At 47.2% G+C, this 23408-nt stretch overlaps 1 protein-coding gene across 1 annotated transcript in view; it reads left to right on the top strand.

The window, feature by feature from the left end:
• The window catches only part of SLIT1 (slit guidance ligand 1), a 165997-nt gene that overhangs the window by 19037 nt on the left and 123552 nt on the right, over positions 1 to 23408 (top strand). The window contains exons 3-4 of the mRNA XM_060125355.1: positions 1209 to 1280; positions 7480 to 7551. Coding sequence (XP_059981338.1) covers positions 1209 to 1280; positions 7480 to 7551 — 144 coding nt within the window. The remainder of the gene's footprint in view (positions 1 to 1208; positions 1281 to 7479; positions 7552 to 23408) is intronic.

Below are 23408 nucleotides of genomic sequence, written 5' to 3'. Positions count from 1 at the left end.
CATTTTAAAATTTTCTCTGCATCAGTTTCGACTTTGAGCCCACATCCCACCTGGCTGGCAGGAAATTCATTAGCAGACAGTCATAGGGTCCCTCATTCCCTACTCCCAGGGTAATGCAGGGGTCCTGGGCCCTCAGTTCTTTCAGAACTATGGACTTTGCAGCTCGGAAGGTCTTTGGAGGAGCTGGTGACCCTGTGGTCGATCCTTTCTGGGATTGTAACTGTCAGGCGCTGGGGAAGGGGTCTCTGCGTCTCCAGAACCACTGACTTCGGAACCCTTCCCAGGCTGAGGAATCTCTTCGGAGTCTGGGGAAGCCCTCCCTCCTGCCTGGTGTTACCCTTCCCCCCACCTCCCCGCACACCACCCAGCATAAGCTCCTCAACAGCACAGCGTTTTTGGAAACAAAGCAGAGGAAGAGAGGTGTCTGGTGGCAGCTTCTGCCCCCTGCCCAGCCCCAAACTTCATTTGAGGCCCTTGCGGGAGCACATAAGCCACCTGCTTGAGAGTAGGGAGGGGAAAACACGGGAGAAAGACATACTTGATGAGCTCAAAAATTACCACGCAGCAAGTGATCTGCCGGTGAAGAGTGCTGCCCTGCCAGCTGGAGGTTCTGGGTTTCAGGGCGCGTTGGTGGTAAGGAGGGGCAGAGTCCCCCAGAGCCAGGTGGTTCAGTAGGCAGCAGATGTGGCCAGGCGGAGCGGGGGAGCAGGCAGCGGGGGTGTTGTCTGCCAACTGCAGAGTGTGTTTGCCGCACGTGTGGGCTGGGCCCAGTTGGTACATGCTCCGCTCCCCCCGCTACTGGCTGATCTCCCCTGCTCTGCCCCCCGGGACATGCACGCTCTGGGCCGGAGAAGGGCACGTGCGCCAGCAGCACAGAGCCAGCCCCCACTGCCTGGGTGCGGGCTTCCCCGAGCATGCCTTTGGAGCGATGGCCTGGTGCTCTGGTGGCCCGTGGCCTTCTGCCGTGCAGGCAGCTTCAGAGGGTTAGCATGGGGTAGGGCCGGAAGCACATCTGGCTGCTGGAGCTGGGTGTGTTGAAGAGCCTGTGTCGGGAACTTGCAAAGCTGTGAGGAAGTTTTGTTGGCTCAGGCCAGGGCTCAGATTGTGTGCGTCTCGGGCATTGCTCCTGTTTCAGTCCCTCGTGCCAGCTGTCTCTAGGAGTCCTCGTCCACTGTCCCGGAGCTGTTCTTGTCTCTTTCCTTCCCCAGGCAGCTGATGGAGAACCAGATTGGAGTGGTGGAACGCGGGGCTTTCGACGACATGAAGGAACTGGAGCGGCTGTGAGTATCTGTGGGCACAAGCTCAGGAGGGCCGTGGGGACTGGGGCCGCGTGGACTCGAGAGGCTGAGCCTGGTGGCAGGAGAGGGTGCTCAGGGACAGGACTGCACGCCCAGCCTGCCTCCCGCCTGCTAATGGGGGCCAGGGGCAGCTGTAGCCGTGGAAGGGGTCGCAGCGTCATTGTGAGATGATGGCAGAGACAGCTGGAGGTGTCCTCACTGCATATTCTAAACACAGGCTATCCTTGTTTTTCCCTGAGAACGCATCATGGCACAAAATCCACACAGTACAGAGGAAGTGAAATTTATTCCTATAATCTTATACTCCAGGCTTAACCACTGTTATTGATTTGTGTGGCTTTAAAGGAAGCACTAGTGTGCCGGGGGCACCAACCGCAGGGAAGCCCTTAGGAGCAGTGTCTTGGGTGCTTGAGGCCACAACACAAGCCTCAAGGCCACAACACAAGCCTTGTTTTCTGATTTGCATCATTTGTTCCTTAGGGGGCTTTTGAGTTAATAGGTCTTGATCAGTTTTTGCCAGATTTCAGATTGGCAATAATGAAAAAAAAAAGAAGGCAGTATGGGTGAGGTGGGTGATGGGCACTCACATTCATCGTGGTCACCGGCCTCATTTTTCTGCTTTGGTTTGGCTGTAGGTGTCCAGAGTTCTAAAGTTCCTGCCTTTTGAACCAGAAAGTCCATTTGATTTTAAGGAAATAATCAGAGACATGGCTAAAAATTTATATATCAGGATCTTCATTGCACATTGTTTAACTACAACAAAAAAATTGGAAACACCCATTCTGGTGGAGATATAAGATATAAAATCACATTTCTGAAGAACTATTAAGGCCATAGGAATGTGTCTACAATATCACATTAAGTGGAAAAGACAGGAAGTACCTTTATACTAGGCAGGATTTTAATAAATGAAAGGCAGGATTTTATTTACACATTTACATTTGTGTAAATAAAATCAACTTGTATATGTACAGAATACAGGAGGAAGAGAATAAATGAGACTATTAACTCTCATCACCTGGAGTGGTGGGATAACAGTTAACTTTATTCTTTATGCTTTTCTTTTTTTGTGGATTTTTTTCCAATGAGTTTATGATGATAATTATAGCTATTATTGATTGCCTTACTCTATGCCAGGCACCAAGATAAGTGCTTTGTCCTCTAATATCTCATTTAATCCTTAAAACAACACTGTGGTCAGTGGTATCTTACAGATACCACAGAGAAGCGGAGGTGCACAGAAGTTAAGGCACTTGCCTTATGAGATGATTATTAAATGGTTAAGTGCAGAAACAGGGGTTAGAACCCGGATCATTTTGCCTCCAGAACCCGAGCTCTTAATGGCTGTAACCTAATACCTTACTTTTCTCTTTTACTTCAAAGAAAATAAGGTATTAAATAAATAAGGTATTAAATAACTGGAAAGAATATGGTTGCCTTCCTGCTGCCTGGAGAAAAACCAAGTTGAACTTTTCCTCATCCAGGCCTAAAATGGAGCCGTAAGGAGCCCAAAGCTAGAACAGATAATTCATCCTGTGTTAGTTTTCTTTAAAATGCTCAGAACAAAATACGTGTTCATGACCTGGTTATGAGGGGCTGATTTGGTCCTAACCCATTCCGGCTCCAGCTCCGGGGCCGCCATGCCCTGGGGAAGGAGGAGAGGGGGGAAGGAGTCTAGACATGACTGGTGGCCCATGTCACATCTGCTGCTGCCACCCAAGGCTGGGCATGGTGCTTCTTTTTGAGTCATAATGTGTCACTGCAGACTTTGTCCCTTCTGTCCTTTTCCAGTTCCTTTCTTCCGGGGTGGGTCACCAGCAACTGCGTGGTGGGCAGTTACTGGGGTGTGTGATTGCTCTGTCCCTGGGGACGTCCAGTGCTGGCCGTGGATGGCCCTCTCCTCTGACTTGTCAGAGACCAATGGTGGATCAGTTAATCATAAAAGTTGGATAAAGTGGGGAGTCATAAAACCCATACATACTCTAAACATTTCATTTTATGTTAAAATATATAATGTGCATTTACTGACCCTCCCCGCCCCCGTTTTTGTTTATTTTTTTTTTGGCCAAGGTCTTACTTTTTAGTGTGAGATGCTGATTGGAGTTCTGTATTATTTTCCTCGCCTAAACCACACACATATACCCTGCTTACGATTTTTGGTTTTGGTTTCTTTAAGGTGGAATGAGATTCTTGGAAGGCCCTTGCAAGCAATCTGGCAGGAGAATTCTGAATTTCTTTTATGACTCCCCTGCTCGCCCCCTGCCGCTCAGTCTTTTACTTAATTCCACAACTCTTTAATTAACAACTTTCCTTTTATTGACTCTTACCAAGGCATTCAACCAGTTTTTGTAGAGATGACTCTCTCTTTTCATGCTAGTATTGATATTTCGTTCATTTAGGTAATTGTCAGTTCAGTTATATAATTATAAGTACCTCTGGCATAAACAGCTTGGGAACAGACATGATTGGTTCTTGTGAGCAGTTACAGACTCGAGCGCAGAAGCAGAAGTGTGCGGTGCTGCCGGCCGTGAGGATTGGTGGGTCACAGGCATTGGTTGTCTGATGTTGGGGGGCGGGGCGCTCGGTCACCCTGGGCCGGCTGAGGGTGACCGTGTAACGTGGAGGCTGCCGAGGTGGGAGACGGGGAAAGGCAGGCTTCAGAACCCACCTCTCCCACTCGGTGGTGACTTGGGTGAGCCACTCATCTCTGGGCATCCCAGTCCCCTCAGCTATCAAAGAGACAGCTCAACGAAGTCTACAAACATATTCTGAGAACTGAGAGCCCAGCCACGTGGTGAGATGGTGGTGGTCAAACCGTCCCCCTGGGGTTGTTTCTGGGAGGAGATGGGAGGGTATGTGCATGACCGTGATGCTTTGTACTCAAGAGAGAGAAACGCACCTTTTCATTCTGCTTTCCCTCTGATGGTGAGGTAATGCCTATAACGCGTTTATTCTGGTGCCTGGCACAGAGTAAGGTAAGGCTAGTTGGGACTCACTACTATTGTTGTTATTCTTAGCTTCCTGTAGGTCCCTCACCACACTGGGTCCCTCCTTTGATTTTCTACTTTAAACTAGCTATTTAAACTAGCCTTTTCCTCTTAAGTGTTTTTCAGAAATTAAAGCCAGAAAAATGAGGAGGTCTTGGGGGAAAACAAAACAAAACAAAACCCAGTGATTTCCAGGCAGTGTAAATACAGGATTAATTTATTAGACGAGGTTAAGGAACTTGGAGCGATCTGATGTCTACTCCTGTTGCTTTAAGATTACATTGGTGGTCCCTTTTTTTCCGAGGCAGTGATGTGTTTCCCTAGGAGCCTGCCCTTTAGAGTAAACTTCTCACAGCTTGTCTAAAATTGCAACCCTAATTGTACCGTGTTAGAAAATGGTACCTTTCTCACATATCAGATGAAAAGTGACCTCCTAGGAGGTAACCACAGACCAGTTACTACTGGCTACATCGAATTATATTTCTTCCTTCCTCCCAGCAAAAGAAAGCTTTTTTCCAGTTGGTTTATCATCCTCTAGAACTGTTAAAGGAGATGGTCGTGAGAAATTCAAAGTATACGGTAGGGCTTCCCTGGTGGCACAGTGGTTAGGAATCCGCCTGCCAGTGCAGGGGACACGAATTCGAGCCCTGGTCCAGGAAGATCCCACATGCCGCGGAGCAGCTAAGCCCGTGTGCCACAACTACTGAAGCCCGTGTGCCTAGAGCCTGTGCTCCACAGCAAGAGAAGCCACCGCGATGAGAAGCCCACACACTACAGCAAAGAGTAGCCCCCATTCACCACAACTAGAGAAAGCCTGTGCACAGCAGTGAAGACCCAACGTAGCCATAAATAAATAAATAAATTTATAGAATAAAGTTTTAAAAAAAATTCAGACCCCTTAGCCTGGCCCTCAAGGCCAGACAGGATCTGCTCCCAATCTACTTTGCCAGTTTTACTTTCAAAACCTCACCTTCTCATCAAAGATAGCCCTCTGATGGTGACTTCCCTGGTGGCCCAGTGGGTAAGACTCCACGCTCCCAATGCAGGTGGCCTAGGTTCAATCCCTGGTTGGGGAACTAGATCCTGCATGCATGCCGCAACTAAGAGTTTGCATGCCACAGCTGAGGAGTCCGAATGCTGCAACTAAAGATCCCGCATGCTGCAATTAAGACCTGGCACAGCCAAAATAAGTAAGCAAATAAATAAATAAATAAAATATTTTAAAAAAGAAAGAAAATTGGTGACATATCTAAAGATCAGCTTATTTTAAAAAAAAAAGGTAGCCCTCTGACAGCCCCCGTATGTGGGGACATCTTCTTGGACCCCCCAAAGCTTTACCCAAACCTCTCTTGTGCCTCTAGCTGAGCTCAGCTAATGTCATGTATTCATTTGGCAAATAAATGTATTGCACGCCTACTATGTGCTAGGCACTGTGGTGGGCTCTGTGACACAAGAGTGGACCAGAGGGACTTCCCTGGTGGCACAGTGGTTAAGAATCTGCCTGCCAATGCAGGGGACACGGTTTCGAGCCCTGGTCCAGGAAGATCCCACATGCCGCGGAGCAGCTAAGCCCGTGCACCACAACTACTGAGCCTACGTTCTAGAGCCCACAAGCCACAACTACTGAGCCCATGTGTCACAACTACTGAAGCCTGCGTGCTTAGAGCCCATGCTCCACAACAAGAGAAGCCACCACAATGAGAAGCCCGCGCACAGCAATGAAGACCCAACACAGCCAAAAATAAAATAAATAAAAATAAAAAAAAAATGTATACGGTAGACTGGAGGGCAGGGGCTGCATTTTACACTAGTGCTTCTCCAGCCTTGACGTGCACCCAGATCACTTGGGGACCTGGTTGAGATGCAGATCCTGAGTCAACAGCTCTGGGGTAGCCTGGGATAGTGCAGCTCTTACCACCTCCCTGGTGATGTTCCTGCAGGTGGTCCGTAGACACAGTGTGATTACCAAGGTTCCACACTTGATAGGTGTCACTGCCCCCCACCCCAGTTGGGCTGGAGTGCTACACTTCAGTGTCAGAGAATTGGTTGCCTAAGGTGACAAGATGAGTCTGGTTAAACTTCACTGCCTTCCTGGGATAAGTCTGAATCCTTTCTGCGTTGTCTTTTCAGGCCACATTCCAGAACCAGACTTCTCACTCCTGCCTGTGTCTATAATACTGAATAGTTGTCTGTCCACCAATAGAGGAATTGGGAGGGTGGCATGAATTGGGAGATTAGGTTTGACATAAATACACCATCTGGTGTAAAATAGATAGCTAGTGGGAACCTGTGGTATAGCACAGGGAACTCAGCTCAGTGCTCTGTGACGACCTAGAGGGGTGGGATGTGGGGGGCAGTGAGGTCCAAAAGGGAGGAGATATAGGTATACATATAGCTGATTCCCTTCATTGTACCGCAGAAACTAACACAACATTGTAAAGCAATTATACTCCAATAAAAATTTTTTAAAAATTAAAAAAAATGATGGACATACTAAAAATAAAATGATTAAAAGTGTCATCCTCTGTTGTTTGGCATGGAAAGACATCCACAAATTGTTGTGTGAGGAAAATGCAGGTGGCCGAATGCTTTTTCTTCTATTATTTGAGGCTTTTAAAAATATTAAGCATGCATTTTCATAAATAAAAAAATCAATAAAGGTATTTTCATTCTGAAAAAAGACCTAAAGCAGACAATAAAAAAGTTGAGTCACCACTGAGCCAAATGTGGATGAAAGCAATAAAGAATCAGAACCCTGTGGCCAGTCCTATCCCATTAGGGTGTGTCTCACTTTTCAAGGGTAGTCAGGTGTCCAGCTCACAAACTGAGATAATATTTGAATCAGTGCCTGATTAATTACACGGGGCCTTGCAAATGTAAAGTGATGATGATGGGTGTGGGAGGGCGTAACGGAAGGAAAGAGGCTCTGTTTACTGACTGCCCACTACATGTCAGGTCCTTGGTTGAGGGGCTTTCAGAGATGTTCTATTCTTGTCCTCCCCAAGGGTTGGATGGCGGAATTCCCACTTTATATAGATGAAGAAACGGAGGCTCCGAGAAGGGGATTCTCTGGGGTTATACAGTGACATGTTAGGATTTGAGCCCTGGGCCCTCTGACTCTGAATCCAGTGCTTTCTGAAAAGCCCCTTGGATTCCCCGGCCAGCTCCAACTCCTCCTCTCTTCTCTTTTTTAGACGACTCAACCGGAACCAGCTGTACGCATTACCAGAACTGCTGTTCCAGAATAACCAGGCTCTGTCGAGGCTGTGAGTAACGCTTCATGGAAGAAAGCTCTCTCTGTGGTCTTATCTCTCACCCGGTTGAGGGGGCAGTGTGTGGTCAGTGGGCCCTGGACTCTCCATGACCATGACACCTGTGCTCCTCACCTGGCAGGCATCGTTCAGGGCATCAAAGGCCGGCTTACTGTAGGAAGGTGCTTTGCGGGGCCTTTCTTCCTGGCAAGCACTTGACAAAATTGGCAGTCTATCCAATTCTGTGTGCTGCCCCTGACAGTGTGGTATGGGAATGTCCTCGGAGTGGGCAAGCTTGTCAGCCATGATGGCAGACTTTATGGGGAGGACTGTACTCATGCATCTCTTGCTGCCTTTGGCTGCCTTGGGTGGAATATTCATTCACATAAGCCCTTCTTGGATCTGTTTCTGTTTTCAACTCAGAGTAATGAGGTCTGTGAGCTTATTAACCGTGGCATAAAGTCATACTTGTATTTGCTGTAAATGTACTTCTTTCAAGTTTAAAAGGTAGTGGCCAATTCTGCTGCTCCATGATTTACGAGATATGTCTGTAATTGTTCTCCTGTACATTTCATTTTGTGGGATCTTGGGCAGGACAGGACCTTAGAGATTACCTGAGGACTCTCTTCTGCAGCTCCTTAGCGTATGTATGGTCTTTTAATCTTTGCTTGGCTACTTCTCGTGCTGGGGAGTTCACCACCTCCTTGGGCAACCAATTCCATTGTTGGACAGATCTGCATAAAAGAAACATTTTCTTAACTTTGAGCCCTAAATCTGCTTTCTAATAATTTATGATTTCTCTAGCTTTGCTTTCTGTAAGTACCTAGAACAACCATGTATAGTACTCTTGTTCAATTTTTGAAGGGCTGTCAGGTTTTTGAATTTTGAGTTGGGAGGTTTAGTCGTCATTAACAACCTGAAAAAACATTGGTTGGGACCTTCTGCATGCCCAGCAAAGCACGGTGTGAGATGCTGAGGCTGCCGGTTCTCCCCTAAAGAAGAGTATAGGACACCTCCTAGGTGGAGGTGCAGGTGAGTCCGGAGGTGCAGTGGGTGGTGCAGGTAGGACTGAAGGGTGGGGGCTGGGTGGGAGTCAGCACCATGGGGCTACCTGAGTGCTGAGAGGCGTGCCTGTGGGGTCTGGAGCTTGATCTCCTCCCCTCTGATTAAACATGGCTAGTTCCTTCCACCTCTGTCATGATTGCCACCTCTTGATAAACCCAGTGGTCTGCAGGCAGCTCCAGAATTTCTCATTGATCCTGCCTCCCAGTTTTTGTCCTTAGGGCGGAGCTCTAATTTTCAGTTTGTCCAAACGGTCTCTCCAGTCTTTTCCTGTTTCCTCCTCCTGGCCTGGAGGCCTCTCCCTAGAAATGGAGATGATCCCTCAGTGATGATCCCTTCTGCTGGTCTTTGCTACCCTTGGGCTCATACTGGGGCTTCTCTGTCAGTCCTCCTACAACTGGTAGGCTGGTCCTTTGGTGCCAGGCACACACAGTGAGTGCCTTACTTTTCTTCCTTGATTGCTGAAGGCACAAGACCCTTCCTAGCAGGTGCAGCCACCCTAACATCCCTTTAACCTGTGGGCCAGGGCTGGTCCACAAGGTCCATGCTGTTACTGGTCCCGTGCTGGCAGCTGGCTTTGTCCTGACTTGGCCCCAGCAGCTCCTGTTTTCTCCGCCCTGTCTTTTCTCGGAGCTGGCTCTTGCAGCAGTTATCACAGCTCTGCCTCTCTGCAAAAATTCATCCTGAACATTTTTTCTCTTGATCTCCTTCTGTACTTTTCTTTTTCCTTCTCTTAAGCCCCCTTAGCCTTTCAAGCTTTGGCCCCCACTCTCCCAGCATTATTTGCCTGCTTGGGTTCCCTTCCCTTCAGCACATTGATGCCCTTCACCGTCCAGGGTTTGGAACATGTGCCTAGTTGCTGTTAAGCTCTGGGCACTGCTTTGATCCTCCTTCATTTATTTTATTTTAAAAAAATTTTAAATTTGTTTTTAAATTTCAGCTTTACTAAGGTATAATTGACAAATAAAATTGAAATATACTTAAAGTGTACACTGATGATTTGATATACATACACATTGTGAAAGGATCCCCTGCCACGTTCACTAACATATCCATCACCTCGCATATTTATCTTCTTTTTTTTGAGCACATTTAAGTTCTACTCTCTTAGCAAATTTCAATTGTATTAAGAATGTGTTATCAACAATAGTCATCATGTTATATGTTAGATTATACTCTGTTACCAACCTCTCTATTTCCCCATCCCACAGCCTCTGGCAACCACTTTTCTGCTGTTTCTATGAGTTTGACTTTTTTTAGATTCCTCATATAAGTGATACCATGCAGTATTTGTCTTTGGCTTATTTCACTTAACATAAACCTTCAGGGTCCACCCATGTTATCACAAATGGCAGGATTTCCTTCTTTCTCATGGCTGAATTATATTCCACTGTATATTTTATATATATATTTATATAATATATTTTTATATAATATATATTATATACAATATATAAATATATATTATACATAAATATATAATATATATAATATATTATATATATATATATTTCACATCTTCTTTATCCATTCTTCTGCTGATGGACACATAAGTTGTTTCCATCTATCCCTCATTTATTTAAAAATATCCAAGACCCTATCGTGTGAATCTAAATCCACAAACCTCCCGGCTTTTGCTTGCAGTCACCTCCAGCTCTATTCACAGTTTGAGGGGCCAGCATCTTTCGCCATAACCTCCACCAGCTCGTAGGGCTGAAGGGGAGAGGACAACTCTGCAGGGGTCTCTCTCTCTCCCTCCAGCACTTGAGTCTACCTTTCATCAGGGGCATCAACGCCCTCCATGTCCCTGGGCCCCCTCCTGAGAGTGGTGATACCGTGTGGCCAGTGTGGCTGCCTTCTTGGCCGGTGTCTGGGGAACCAGGATCCCTAGTGGAATGGGAGGTAGCGCAGGGGAGTAGGAAGTCAAGTGTCATATAGTCCTGGGTTTTTCATGGTGTAACTCAGGTGGAGTTGTTCTTACCTGTGCACTGTTAGGCTCTCCTGAGGCTGAACTGAGATTGAGCACGTACAGTATCCAGGACAGCCTGCAGCAGACGTTCCTTGTGTCCCTGACGTGTGGGTGAGTGAAGGGCCCTGCGGTGGAGCTGGTCCTCCTGTGCACGCTGTCTTGTCTGACTCCTGTGACCCTGCAGGGCAGACAGTGTCTCTGGTTTTACTGCTGACAAACGTCAAGGTTGGAGAGGTGAAACGACCTCCACAGGGCCAGTAATGAAGCCCTTTTGGACACCCTGCCCAGTGCTCTTCATGGCTTTATATTTTAAGAGGAGTCCTGGAGAAAAGGACTTCTGCACTTTAATGAATTTTAAATACCCAGATTCTACAGCCAAAGGCTGGCACAAGGAGCTCTATTCAAGGAGTAGAAGAGCGATTGAAGGGGACAGGAGTCTGCCTGACTCCTACTCCTGGCACCCTACGGGGCTGGGATCCAGGGCAGGCAGTAGCCTCCAGAAACGTTGGATGTTTTCACCCCGGTGGCCTAGGGCTGGCTGCCTTGGGGACAGGGCCAGTCGGCAGTCATCAGAGGGACTTCTAGAGGAAGGACCCCCCGGCCCCCGATGGAAGGCTTGGTTGCCCTTTGGCTCCAAGGGCAAAGGAGTATTTCTAGGCTCTATAGCCAGAATCTTTCTCTAACACTTATTGCCTTTTCTTCCCAGGCATCTGGCCCCTAACTCTAAGCCTTTCCTTATCCAGGAGCATAGCTGGGTCTGGGTATAGGGAGACTATTTTCTTTAGCTCTCCTCTTTTTTTTTTTATTTAACGATTAAAGAAAATTGAAGTATCAATATAGTTGATTTACAATGTGTTAATTTCTACTGTATAGCAAAGCGATTCAGTTATCCATCTATCTATACCCATCTATCTATATCTGTATCTATATCTATATATATATACACACACATTCCTTTTCATGTTCTTTTCCATTATGGTTTATCACAGGATATTGAATATAGAAGGTCCTGTTGTTTATCTATTTTATATATAGTAGTGTGCATATGTTAATCCCCAAATCCTTGTTTATCTCTCCTCCTACCCCTTGCTCTCCCCTTTGGTAACCATAAGTTTGTTCTCTATTTGTCTGTGAGTCTATTTCTGTTTTGTAAATAAGTTCATTTATATCATTTTTTTTAGATTCCACATGTAAGTGATATGATAGGATATTTGTCTTTCTTTGTCTGACTTCACTTAATATGATAATCTCTAGGTCCATCCATGTTGTTGCAAATGGCATTATTTCATTCTTTTTATGGCTGAGTAATATTCCATTGTGTGTGTGTGTGTGTGTGTGTGTGTGTGTGTGTGTATACCACATCTTTATCCATTCATCTGTTGATGGACATTTAGGTTGCTTCCATGTCTTGGCTATTGTAAATAGTGCTGCTATGAACATTGGGGTGCATGTATCTTTTGGAATTAGAGCTTTCTCTGGATATATGCCGAGGAGTGGGATTGCTGGATCATATGCTAGCTCTATTTCTAGTTTTTTAAGGAACCTCCATACTGTTCTCCATAGTGACTGCACCAATTTATATTCCCACCAACAGTGTAGGAAGGTTCCTTTTTCTCCACACCGTCTCCAGCATTTATTATTTGTAGACTTTTTAATGACGGCTGTTCTAACTGGTGTGAAGTGATACTTTGTTGTAGTTTTGATTTGCATTTCTCTAATATTAGCAATATTGAGCATCTTTTCATGTGCCTGTTGGCCATCTGTATGTCTTCTTTGGAGAAATGTCTATTTAGGTCTTCTGCCCATTTTTTGATCGGGTGTTTTTTTTTTGATATTAAGCTGTATGAACTGTTTGTATATTTTGGAAATTAATCTCTTTCAGTAGCATCGTTTGCAAATATTTTCTCCCAGTCCATAGGTTGTCTTTTTGTTTCCTCTTGTTATTTCTTAAGCCCACCTCTAAGCATAGGAGTGCAAGCTGATGGGACTTTGGGGAGGACTCCTGTGCAGCATGCCCCGCTTATAGCAGCCTAGAACTTGAATTCATGACCGGGGGCAGTACTTCCTGATGCCTCTCCAGTTCAGGTCATCTCAAAAAGGGCACATTCTGGGGGGAAATGATTAAATAAACCTTTTTATTGATCTGGTTGTTTGTCCCTGTTGTCTGGGCCCTGAATTTTTCACCTTGGTGATGGTTATAGGGAAGGGTACAGGAGCAAGTGCTTAAAGACTTATTTGCTAATATTCTTTTTTTTTTTTTTTTTTTTTTTTTGCGGTACGCGGGCCTCTCACTGTTGTGGCCTCTCCCGTTGCAGAGCACAGGCTCCGGATGCGCAGGCTCAGTGGCCATGGCTCACGGGCCTAGCTGCTTCGCGGCATGTGGGATCTTCCCAGACCAGGGCACAAACCCGTGTCCCCTGCATCGGCAGGCGGACTCTCAACCACTGCGCCACCAGGGAAGCCCCGCTAATATTCTTTACCTTCCCTCCACCCCCAATCCATCGACCTGAGCATCTGGCATTCCAAAACATCTCTCGTAACTCTCCCAGTGGTCTGGCTGAGGAGCACTCGGGCACTCCTGGTTCCAGAAACAGGACCCCTGCAGGCTGGTGAGTTGGGGTGGGCGGGGTAGTATAAAGGCACAAGCAGCAGACTCACGGGCTCCCATGACAGGAAGTGAGGCACAGCTGGGACTAAGGGTGTGAGGGATGTTTCTAGTTCTTTCTGATTGTCTATCTTGTTGTCCCACTCCTCCCTGCAAACCAGTGTCTTGGGTTTACCAGCAGCATCTCAGTTCCACCATGACTTTGGTTGGCCACCGTGCTTACTCCCCTCCTACTTGCTGTGACCTTGGAGCTCAGATCTCCTTGAGTTTCCAGTCCCAGCCCAGATTTCTGGGGAAGGATTCTGGTTGGCCCATGCTTGGTCAGGAGTTCACTTCTGGGCCAAGGAGCTGTGCTGGCGGCTATGGGACCTCCTGGTGTAGTCACACTCTGGGGCCTACTCTCAGGAGGAGGGTAAGAGATGATGCAGGGCTTGGCGTTTCTGGCCTCTCATCTGTTGACCTTTCTTCTGCTTTGAGGGAATCCGTTACTAATACTTTCCACCTGGAGGAAATCATGGATTTTTTTTTTTTTTTTTTTTTTTTTTTTTCACCAGAGGCCGTATGTTAAATCAGCATGAAAACAAGTTTGAGGGAGACCAAATGTGCAGGGTAAGGTGTGGTCACAAAGCACATCAGGTGGTGTGGCCCACGTTTCAACTGATTTTGTCTGTGTAGCTTTGGCAGTTGAAATCCTCTTGCTGGTTATTCCTCACCAATGTTTCTCCACGTGTTGGGTTAGTCCATTTCTTTCCACATTTGGGACGTGCGGCCCAGAGAGGCGATTTGTCCTGGACCACAGAGCAGTTTGGTAATAGGGTTGGAGTTAGACACCAGGCCTTCAAGGGACCATAAGAAGTCTGAAAATGGGCTTAAACCTTGACCTAGAAATCTCATGTTTGGGGATTGACCCTAAAGTCAATAAAATATGACCACAAACATGTTCATTGCAGCATAACTCAGAATGTTGAAATATGGAATATTGAAAACTATATAGAACAACTGAAATGCCCCACCTTGGGGGAATGGTTAAGTAAATGTTGGTACATACACTTGATGGAAAATTTATATCATCATCAAAAACAGCCTTTATGAAAGACAAAGTAACACAGATAAATGTTTGTGATACCAAAGCCAGGATGCAAAATTGTTTTGACAATATGGTCACTAAACAAATCACTCTAAAGCATGCACAGGAAAATGACTACAAAATGCCAACAGGGGTTATCTCTGGGTGGCTTTTTCTTTTTTATATTTCCCAGGTGTTGGATAAAAAGAGTATAATATTTTTATGGTAGGAGACCTCACAGTTTTTATATGCACTGGAAAACCTCTGTTGTCTGAGTTAAAGTGAACACTAGATAAATGATGTTGGGCCACTTCCTTGAACCCCGGTGAGCCCGTTTGTTCTTCTATCAGATAAAGATAATAATGTCTGCCTCACAGCCTTTCATGGGGATTCAAGAGAGGTGTAACTCCCTCTCAGGTCAGGTGTAAGCTCGGTAGCACATAGTAGATGCTCAGGAAATCAGTGAATTTTCCCTTTTACAGATGAAGAAATTCAAGCTCAGAGGATTTGTGACCTGCTCAAGGGGTTGAGGCAGATTTGAACCCTGGTCTGTCTGATGCTAAAGCTCATCCTTCCATATCATCCACCCCCTCCCAGCCGTCCGCCCTCTGCCCACCTCCTACACCCATCTACCTATCATCTACCCACCACCCAGCCAGCCTCCCTCTCATCTGTGCTCCCATTTACCCATCTACCAACCCATCAATTAATCCGCCCATCCCTCCATCCTCCATCTCCTGCCACTGGTCCTCCCATCTAACACCCTCCTACCCACCTATCCATCTGCCTGCCCCTCCAGTCTTTTACTCATTTGCCCACCAAGCCCACCCATTCACCCCCCACTTAGGCATCTACCAACATACCCAATAAACCTACCATACACCCATCTATCCCCCCATGCCTCACCCACCCTCCCTTCTCCTCCCCTCACCACAGCCAACTCCCCTCTCACCTTCCATATCTGCCTGCCCATCCACCCACGCACCCACTCACCCAACATTTACAGAGGGCCTCCTATGAGCCAGGCACTGTGGTCGGTGCTGAGAACACTTGACAGCTGTGTAAGACGGCTAGGTGCGGCGCTGTCTCTGCAGGAGGTGAGGGTTTATCACTAGTGCTCTTTGAAAGCAGTCTGTATCCTCTGACCTACCAACAGTTTGGAGTGTGTGTGGGGGAAATGATTGCCTGGCTGGACCCGTATCTCCTGCCTGGGGTGGTTATATCCCGGTGGCAGGTGACCTGGGTTGAAGATCAGCTTCATCACCTGATAGCCACCCATGAGAGGGTGTGGAGATGTTGTTTTGCAGATGCACATAGGGGTTGTGGCTAGGGTTAGAGGGACAAATTTGAACCTGCCTCCTTCTCTTATAGCAGCAAAACCGAGGCTTCACCCACATTTGGGTGGGGAGACCGTGAGCATCAGCCGCCTGTGCACTGTCCTCCCAGATTTGGGGAGGAGTCTCTCCCGCTGCCTTGCAATCCCGCCTCTTGCTGGTTGCATTCCCTTCCCTAGTCCAGAAGCCGCTTCTGGAAACCCAGTTCCTCTGGGTTTCTTTTTAGCCTTGAAACCAATATGTGCCCTGACAAGATTGACCTTTTGTGTCTCTGCTGGGCCTGGAAGGGGTGGGGGTGGGTGATTAAGGGCAGCCGAGGGCATTGATTCCCCCTTATTTATATCCCTGCTGTAAGGACCAGGATAATTCATTACCGGCCTCGGTGGCTGGAGAGGCGGGGGTGTGATATTCTGCTGGAGCCCTGTTGAAGAATGCCTGACCCCACCGACCTTGTCTCGAGCTGGGTTTAATTAAACTGTCAGCACTGGTCAGAAGAACAAAGCCTCCCGTCCCATCCTGGTCCCCAGCCCCCATCAGAGGCAGGGGGCATTCTCTGCTGAAATAAAGAGCTGTTAAAAATGGATCTGTCTTGCCTCTGAGGGAAATTACCCGAAGCAGGAAGGCGACCTTGCTTTTGTGACACGTCCACTCCAGGCAACAGATCTGTGGAACTGAACCGTCCTTGCCACCCGCCGAGGACCCCAAGTGTGAGGAATGGGGCTTCTTCCTGCCACAACTGCCTTAAGATGCCATCCCTCACTCCCTGGACTTCCCTTTTCCAAGAAAGGAATTTCAGGAGTTTTGTCTGTGAGATATTAAGTCTGTGAGGTGTTTCTGGCATTAATGATAGAAAGAAGCTTCCTTGGTTAGAAGCTTTGGGGAAGTTTGAAGTCAAACAAGTTTCTCTGTGGAGTTACTTTCAGCCCCTTTAATCCACTTGTGCTCACTATAAAGCCCCCAGGGGACATGTAGGGTGTTGCCAAATTGATATGACTGTGAAAGTCTTGAAAATTTTATTTTTAGGGAATACCTAGATCTTGTAGGTCTAGTGTCAGACTTGCTGAGGCCTCAGGCAATAAGGATCAGAGCTGAGACTTGAACTCAGGTCCCCCTGACCCCAGACCCATGCACCTACCTCTAAACCATCAGTACTCAAATTAGTGTGGGAGTTACTTAGAGGATTTTAAAATGCAGATCCCCAGGCACTATCTTCAGAGACCCTGAGTTAACAGGTGTGGAAGGGCCCAAGGATACGCATTATTGTCAAGCCCCATCTGGTTCACACTTTGAGAAGCCTTGCTCCCCAGCATGCTTGCTGAGTCTTAGGTGGGGACCCCTCTTCGGGCAGAGCCCCTGTCTGTCTCTGCCCAACTTGGTTCTGGTGTGAGAGCCACAGGAACAAAGCCCTCCCCAGGGCAGACGCTTCACCTCTTGCTGCCGTGCAGAGAGCGATTTGGGGATTATGAGTGGGCAATTATGGAGCACTCTGGGCTCTCAAAGTGCTTTCCGATCATTAAATCTGTGCCTGCTGTCAAAGCTCTAGTGAAGATGCACGCGTCCTACTGGGTCGGCCCAGGAGCCTCTGCGGAAGAGGGCAGCCAGCCTGAGACTGACGGACCATGTGCCAGAGTGGCTGGCTTTGCCCAGCATGGATGGGTGTCCTGAGCACAGCCCCGGCCGCGGCTCTGCCCCCCACTGCCTCACAACCACACTTTTGTGAGCCTTCGCAAATAAGGACAGCCAGTTGGAAACCAGGGCCTGGGGGAGGGCTGGGGGCAAGAGCTGTGGATGGGTCATCCGCAGGGGATCGTGTCCTGCTGGGGACCTTTTACAAGGGCTCAAAGGAATGAAAAGCCGCCAGTTCTCTCTTACAGCCTGATAAAATCGTTACGGAATAAACAATTCATAAGCATGGAGAAGATTCTGAACAGAGCGGGGATCAGGAGGGGGCTGCTGTGAATAACTTCTAGGGGAGTGAGGATTTTTAAAAACCATCTCAAACATTACATAAATAATTTTGCTATGATATTGAACATTTGGAAAATAGAGAAAAGCAAAGAAAGAGAAGAGGTTTCTTTTTTTTTTAAGTTAAATAAGGCATTTAAAAAATGCTTGAGCGATCATTCCAGTATTTTTTAAAAAGAGGGTTTAATACAACTGTTAAGCACTTATGTGCCGAACAATTTCCATGCATTTTCTCATTTTAATTGTTACAGTCCTAGGCCGTTGTTATCCCCATTTTACAGTTGGGAGAATTGAGGCATGGAGGGGTTAAGTAAATGGATCACATAGCTAGTTGTCGGCAGAACTAGGCTTTGAATGCACGGCATGCTCTTACCCAGCATGCTGTACTGCCTTTCGTTATAGAAAATTTTAGAAAATAGAGAAACAGGAAGAAGAAAGAGATTGCTCAGGAGTCTTCTGGGAAGGTAGGTTTAAAGTCAGGTGTTGAAGGGTGTGGGAGACACAGGTAGATGGAGAGGGTGCAGTTGCCCCATGAGCAGGGACCCCACAATTACAGAGTGTTGTGTGGATCTCGGCCTGGAAGGAGGTGTAGACGGGCTCTGTCTTCTAGAATGAGGAGTCTGGAATGAGTGATAGCCAGGGGGCCACAGAGGGTTCTCCTCCCCTTCCTCCCACTGTCTGCACCTGAGCAGGAGGGACAGATGGGCCCACATCTCTCCCTTAGCTTGTTTGAAATGTTACCTCCCTGTCACAGTTCCTCAGTTCCTCCCACCCCTGGCAAAACTGACTGTTGCCTCTTTAATACCTTCTTTTTGTTTTTTTCCTCTATAACTTTTTTTTAATTGTGGTAAAATATACATAACCTAATACTTATCATTTTAACCGTATGTAAGTGTACAATTTTGGATATATCACCAGAAGTGGGATTACTGGATCATATAGTCGTTCTAGTTGTAATTTTGTGAGGAATCATCATACTCTTTTCCACAGTGGTTGCACCATTTCACCAACACTTGCTATTTTCTGGGTTTTTGATAGTAGTCATCCTAATGGGTGTGAGGTAACATGTCATTGCGATTTTGATTGTGTTCTGATGATCAGTGATGTTGGGCATCTTTTCAAATGCTTGTTGGCCATTTGTATATCATCTTTGGAAAAATGCCCAGAGTTTTTCGGCAGGTTCTTTGTCCATTTTTAAATCAGGTTATTTGATTTTTTTTTTTTTTTTTTTTGGTTATTTAGTTGTAGGAGTTCTTTAAACATTCTGGGCATTAACTCTTTATCAGATACATGATTTGCAAATATTTTCTCCCATTCCACAGTTTGCCTTTTCATTCTACTGATTGTGTCCTTTGATGCTTAGAAGTTTTAAAATTTGGTGTAGTCCCATTTGTCTATTTTTGCTTTTGTTGTCTGTGCTTTTGTTGCCTATGTCATACCCAAGAAATCATTGCCAAGTCCCATCTCATGAAACCTTTCCCATATGTTTTCTTCTAGGAGTTTTATAGTTTTGGGTCTTACGTTTAGGTCTTTGATCTATTTTGAGCTCATTTTAAAATATGGTGTGAGATGAGAGCCCACCTTCATTCTTTTGCATGTGGATATCCAGTTTTCTGAACACCAGTTGTTGAAGAGACTGTCCTTTCACCTTTGGATGGTCTTGGCACCCTTGTCAAAGATCATTTGACCACATAGGAAAGGGTTTATTCCTGGCCTTCTATTCTATTCCATGGGTCTTTTTGTCTGTCTTTATGCTAGTACCACAGTGTTTTGATTACTGTCTCTTTTAAATATGTTTTGAAATCAGGAAGTGTGAGTCCTCCAACTTTGCTCTTCTTTTTCAAAATTGTTTTGGCTGTTTGGGCCCAGTGATGGCTTTTTATTTGGAATCACAAGGGACCTGTCACGGCAGAAAAGAGGGTATGGGAGCTTAGATCTTTGGATTCAAGTGGGATGGAAGTAATATACTCCAGCCTTCACTTAAGCACATTGGTGATGGGGAGTAATAGGGTTGGAGTTAGACACCAGGCCTTCAATGAGGGGACAGCTAGTCTTGTTGGTGAGCAGTTCGGATCATTAGGAATCCTTGTAGTGATCTTGACCTGTTTTCCTGACACGTTTGCCCAGTGATCTTGGTATGCTCTCTAGAGTTATACTTAGAGCAAGGATGTGGGCCAAGGGTCAGCCCTTTAACTGGCCATTATCTTTGGCAGATTCTTCAAGGGAGCATTCATGTTTCTAGGACAGATCTGTGAGAATTGTTTGTAAGAGGGCTGAAGCTATCTGTAAGTGACTGCCCATTGTACAGATTCTTTCAAGGTTCAGATCTATCCCCAGAATCTCTGTGGTCCCCCTTGTTCTATTCCATTTATCCCAGGCATTCTTGTGAAGGAATACCTCTAGATCTCCTTGCCGCTTCCAGCTCTGCTTGGCCTGATCTATTGGGTGGGCTACTCCAGAGGCTTCCCTGGAGAAGCACAGAGCTATAGCTGCAAGAAGCTGGTATGATTTAACGAAGTAGGATCCTTCAGCCAGGAGGCAGTTTCCCCATCTTCCTCCCAGGAATCCAGCCCTGACCATACTTTCCTGTCTATAGTCAGGGCCTCTCGGGATGGACCAATAAGGAGGTAGGTATGATAGATGGCTGGAGAGAGAGCCATCTGAGGGGTCCTGGAGACTTTTTGGCAGAGTGTGATAGAAATGAGTACTGGACTGGGAGCCAGGGTGCTTGTGTTCTAGATCTGGTTCTGTCCCTATCTGGCTTTGACACCTGAGACAAGTCATTAGTTTCTCTGGACTCTGCTCTATCATTCTTATTAATGAATTGGATGAGCATACAGAAGGGATGCTCAACAGATTTGCAAGTGGCACAAAGCTGCAAAGGGATAGCCGTTATACTCACGATGATAGAAGTAAGACTGAAAAAGATCTCCATGAGCTAGGTGGGAATCAATGAGGTGAAATGAAATGCTGACTGTGAAAGCGTTGAAGAGGGGCGGGGGGACCTGGTTTAGCAGCACTTGTTATGAAAAGAGCCTGTGACTTCAAGTTGAGGATGACTCAGGAGTAAGGTGGCTAAAAGAGTGAATGCAGTCTTAGGTTAAAGTAATAGAGGCAAAGTGTCCTCTCCAGGGGAAGGGATAGGCCTGTTCTAGTCTCTGCTGATTTGAGCACATCCAGAGAACAGTGTTCAGTACTAGGATTTGTGTTTTATTGTGTAAAATTATGTATTTTATTTATTTGTGTTTTATTGTGGGAGGCTGCGGGGAGAACATGAAACATGTTCTGGAGGAGGGTGGCTAACCTCAGAAGCTGTCTGGAAACTGTTTCATGTGAGATGGAGTCCAGGGGCCTGGGCTGTTTGGTGTGGTGAAAACAAATACAGAGGAACTCTGAGAGTAATTTAAAAATCTATGTGAAGGGCTGTCATGAGGACAAGGGACCGATTTGTTCCAGAAGCATGACTTCCAGAAGCGGGCAGAAGATAAGGGGAAGTGGACTTTGTTCTGTATCAGGCAGGCTTCCTGAAGAGTGGGCTGCTGAGGGGTGGGCTGCTCTGCCCGGTGCTTCATCCCTGGAAGAGTTCAAGGAGGGGCTGACTCCACATCTGCCGGGATCGCATGCCCGAGATGCTGGGGGAGCCTGGTTTTGACGGCCTTGGGGTGCTTTTAGATGCAGAGTGGTCTAACCAGGGACACAAACAGGACTTGTAAGCAGGGGACAGGCCCGGTCCAAATGGTGTTTGGGACCGTTCATCTGCTTGCAGACACATGAAACTGGCAGACGGTGGGAGCCTGGGAGGCCCCTCACCTAAGCCCCAGTGTTGGAAGCCATGCTTCATACCTAAGTGCTTCCAGCGAATTGTGTAACAAAGTATTTACCAGACCCCAGATTCTGGTCCACATTTTGGAATCAATTTTGGAACAATAAAAATCAACGAATAGCTCTGGAAATGGTGTCGGATCTGTAAAAAGACACGGAAGGTTTGTCCTCAGGAAGAGTCTGGTTCTGGAGGTGCTCAGAGGAACCGCTGTCTCCGGGCCCCCATTGAGCAACGACTCATTTCCCCTTTGGAGTCCACACGGTGTCTTGAGAGCCCTGGTGTTTGCACCCCTCTGCTCCTTCAACAAAGGCCCTTCTGTCGGCAGATTTCAGAGGCCAAGCAGGGAAGGGTCAGGAAAGGAAGGTATTGACTGAATACTAATAAGGAGGGGAAGTGTGTTGGTGGAAGATGAGGGGCGCCAGGCAACTTGGGGGCCCACTCGTGCTGTGCAAACAGAGCAGAGAATGCCTTTTGGCGGGTTTGTTTTACTAAAGGCTCTGGGGCCCGGGGGAGGCCGGCGAAGAGGGACAAGAGAGAGGGAGGAAATATTTCACAATGTGGAGTTTAAGCTCAACCCCTTGCTTGGGAAGGGGCTGGCCCCAGAGCTGAGGGGTAACAAAGAGGCAGTGTGGGCTGGTGACAGTTAGGGGAAAACACATGGCAACTAATGGGGTAGTAATGGCTGGGGAGGTAACCTGGGAAAAGCTGGTACAAGGAAAGCTGGCACATAAATTCTGGTGGCGTGACATTCCCCTTGGCAGGGAGACAGCGGCCACTCCATCACCTCTCCAAAGCCACCGCCAGAGATGTTCCCGCTCCCAGGGATAAGGGATGGGTGGAAGGGGAAAAAGCCACACTGGGGTTCTGTTGCCCCGCAGGGCCCTGGAAAGGATGGAGAGGAAGAGGAGAGCTGTTCTCTGCAGAAGCCAGAGCCCCAGGCTGAGTGCCAGGAGCGAGCGTAGAGAAGGTTTCCATCACTGCCACCTGCTGCATGCGTAGTGGAGGGATGGTGTGCCCAGTGCTGAGACCCGTGGTTGGTACCCTGGGGCCCTCACTTGTGAGAGGTTTTGCACCCAGGCTGACTCTTGAGAGTCCCCAGCCGACCAGAGGGAGCGAAGGGCCCGATGCCCCGTAAGCACACAGAGGCCAACTCACCATTCCAGCAGGAAATCTGCCCGCCATTTCTCAGAGAATCCTTTGGACATGTCAGTTCTCAAAGGAGACAGTGTTTATTACCTGGGGCCTTTTGGAGGAAGCCATTTAGCAGTTTGTATCTGGACTTATATGGTTTCCATGAGGTTCCCCAAACAACCAGGGCATCCCGGAGTCCAGAACAGTGGCTCGTGGGTGGTGATTTTAGTTTTCTGTCACAGACCAACCATTTTTGACCACGTCAATACTCTTTTCTTGGAAAACAGAACAAAACACCAAAATGACTTTTTATCTATTTGTGTGTGTGTGACCAGCTCTCCTCTTCATAATCTTTAGGAATCATTTAGTAAAGAAGAGAAAGGAGGCATATCTGTTCCCAGGGATGGGTCTAGAGCATTATTAAAGGGTGCAATGTCAGGTGGGGACACACTGGGAGCCTCTACTAGGCGTCTGCTGCAGGCGAGAATCCTTAGGGTGATTCCTGGTCGATGTTTGCAGAGCAGCAGCCAGTCTTAGACTCCTGAGTCGTTGCAGTTTCCCATGGTGAGTGTCCCTCCTGAGGGACGTGGGAGTTCTGGAGACGGCCTCTCGCCTTGCTGCCTGGCTGAGAGGCACCCCTCCTTCCCAGCTTGGCGGGCCTGGCTTCCTCTCTGGATGGATGGATGGATTCATCCACCCAACTTATTACAAGCCTGCCATGATTGGTCAGGCATGGGAAGTATCGGATCAGTGAGATATGGTCTAGGGCTTGTCTGGAGTGTTGACGGGTGCTTGTGTGGTCACTGATTTTACAAGTGGGAGGTGGGTGTAAGCTATGAGAATCTGACGGCTGGTGGGTAGCCTGGCCTTTTCCCTCCCACTGCTCGTGAAATGAAAAAAAAAAAAGGGAATATGAA

This window comes from Lagenorhynchus albirostris, chromosome 16 (assembly GCF_949774975.1).
Source record: "Lagenorhynchus albirostris chromosome 16, mLagAlb1.1, whole genome shotgun sequence".
NCBI classification, from domain to species: Eukaryota; Metazoa; Chordata; class Mammalia; order Artiodactyla; family Delphinidae; genus Lagenorhynchus; species Lagenorhynchus albirostris.
This window is presented reverse-complemented; position numbering and strand designations above follow the sequence as displayed.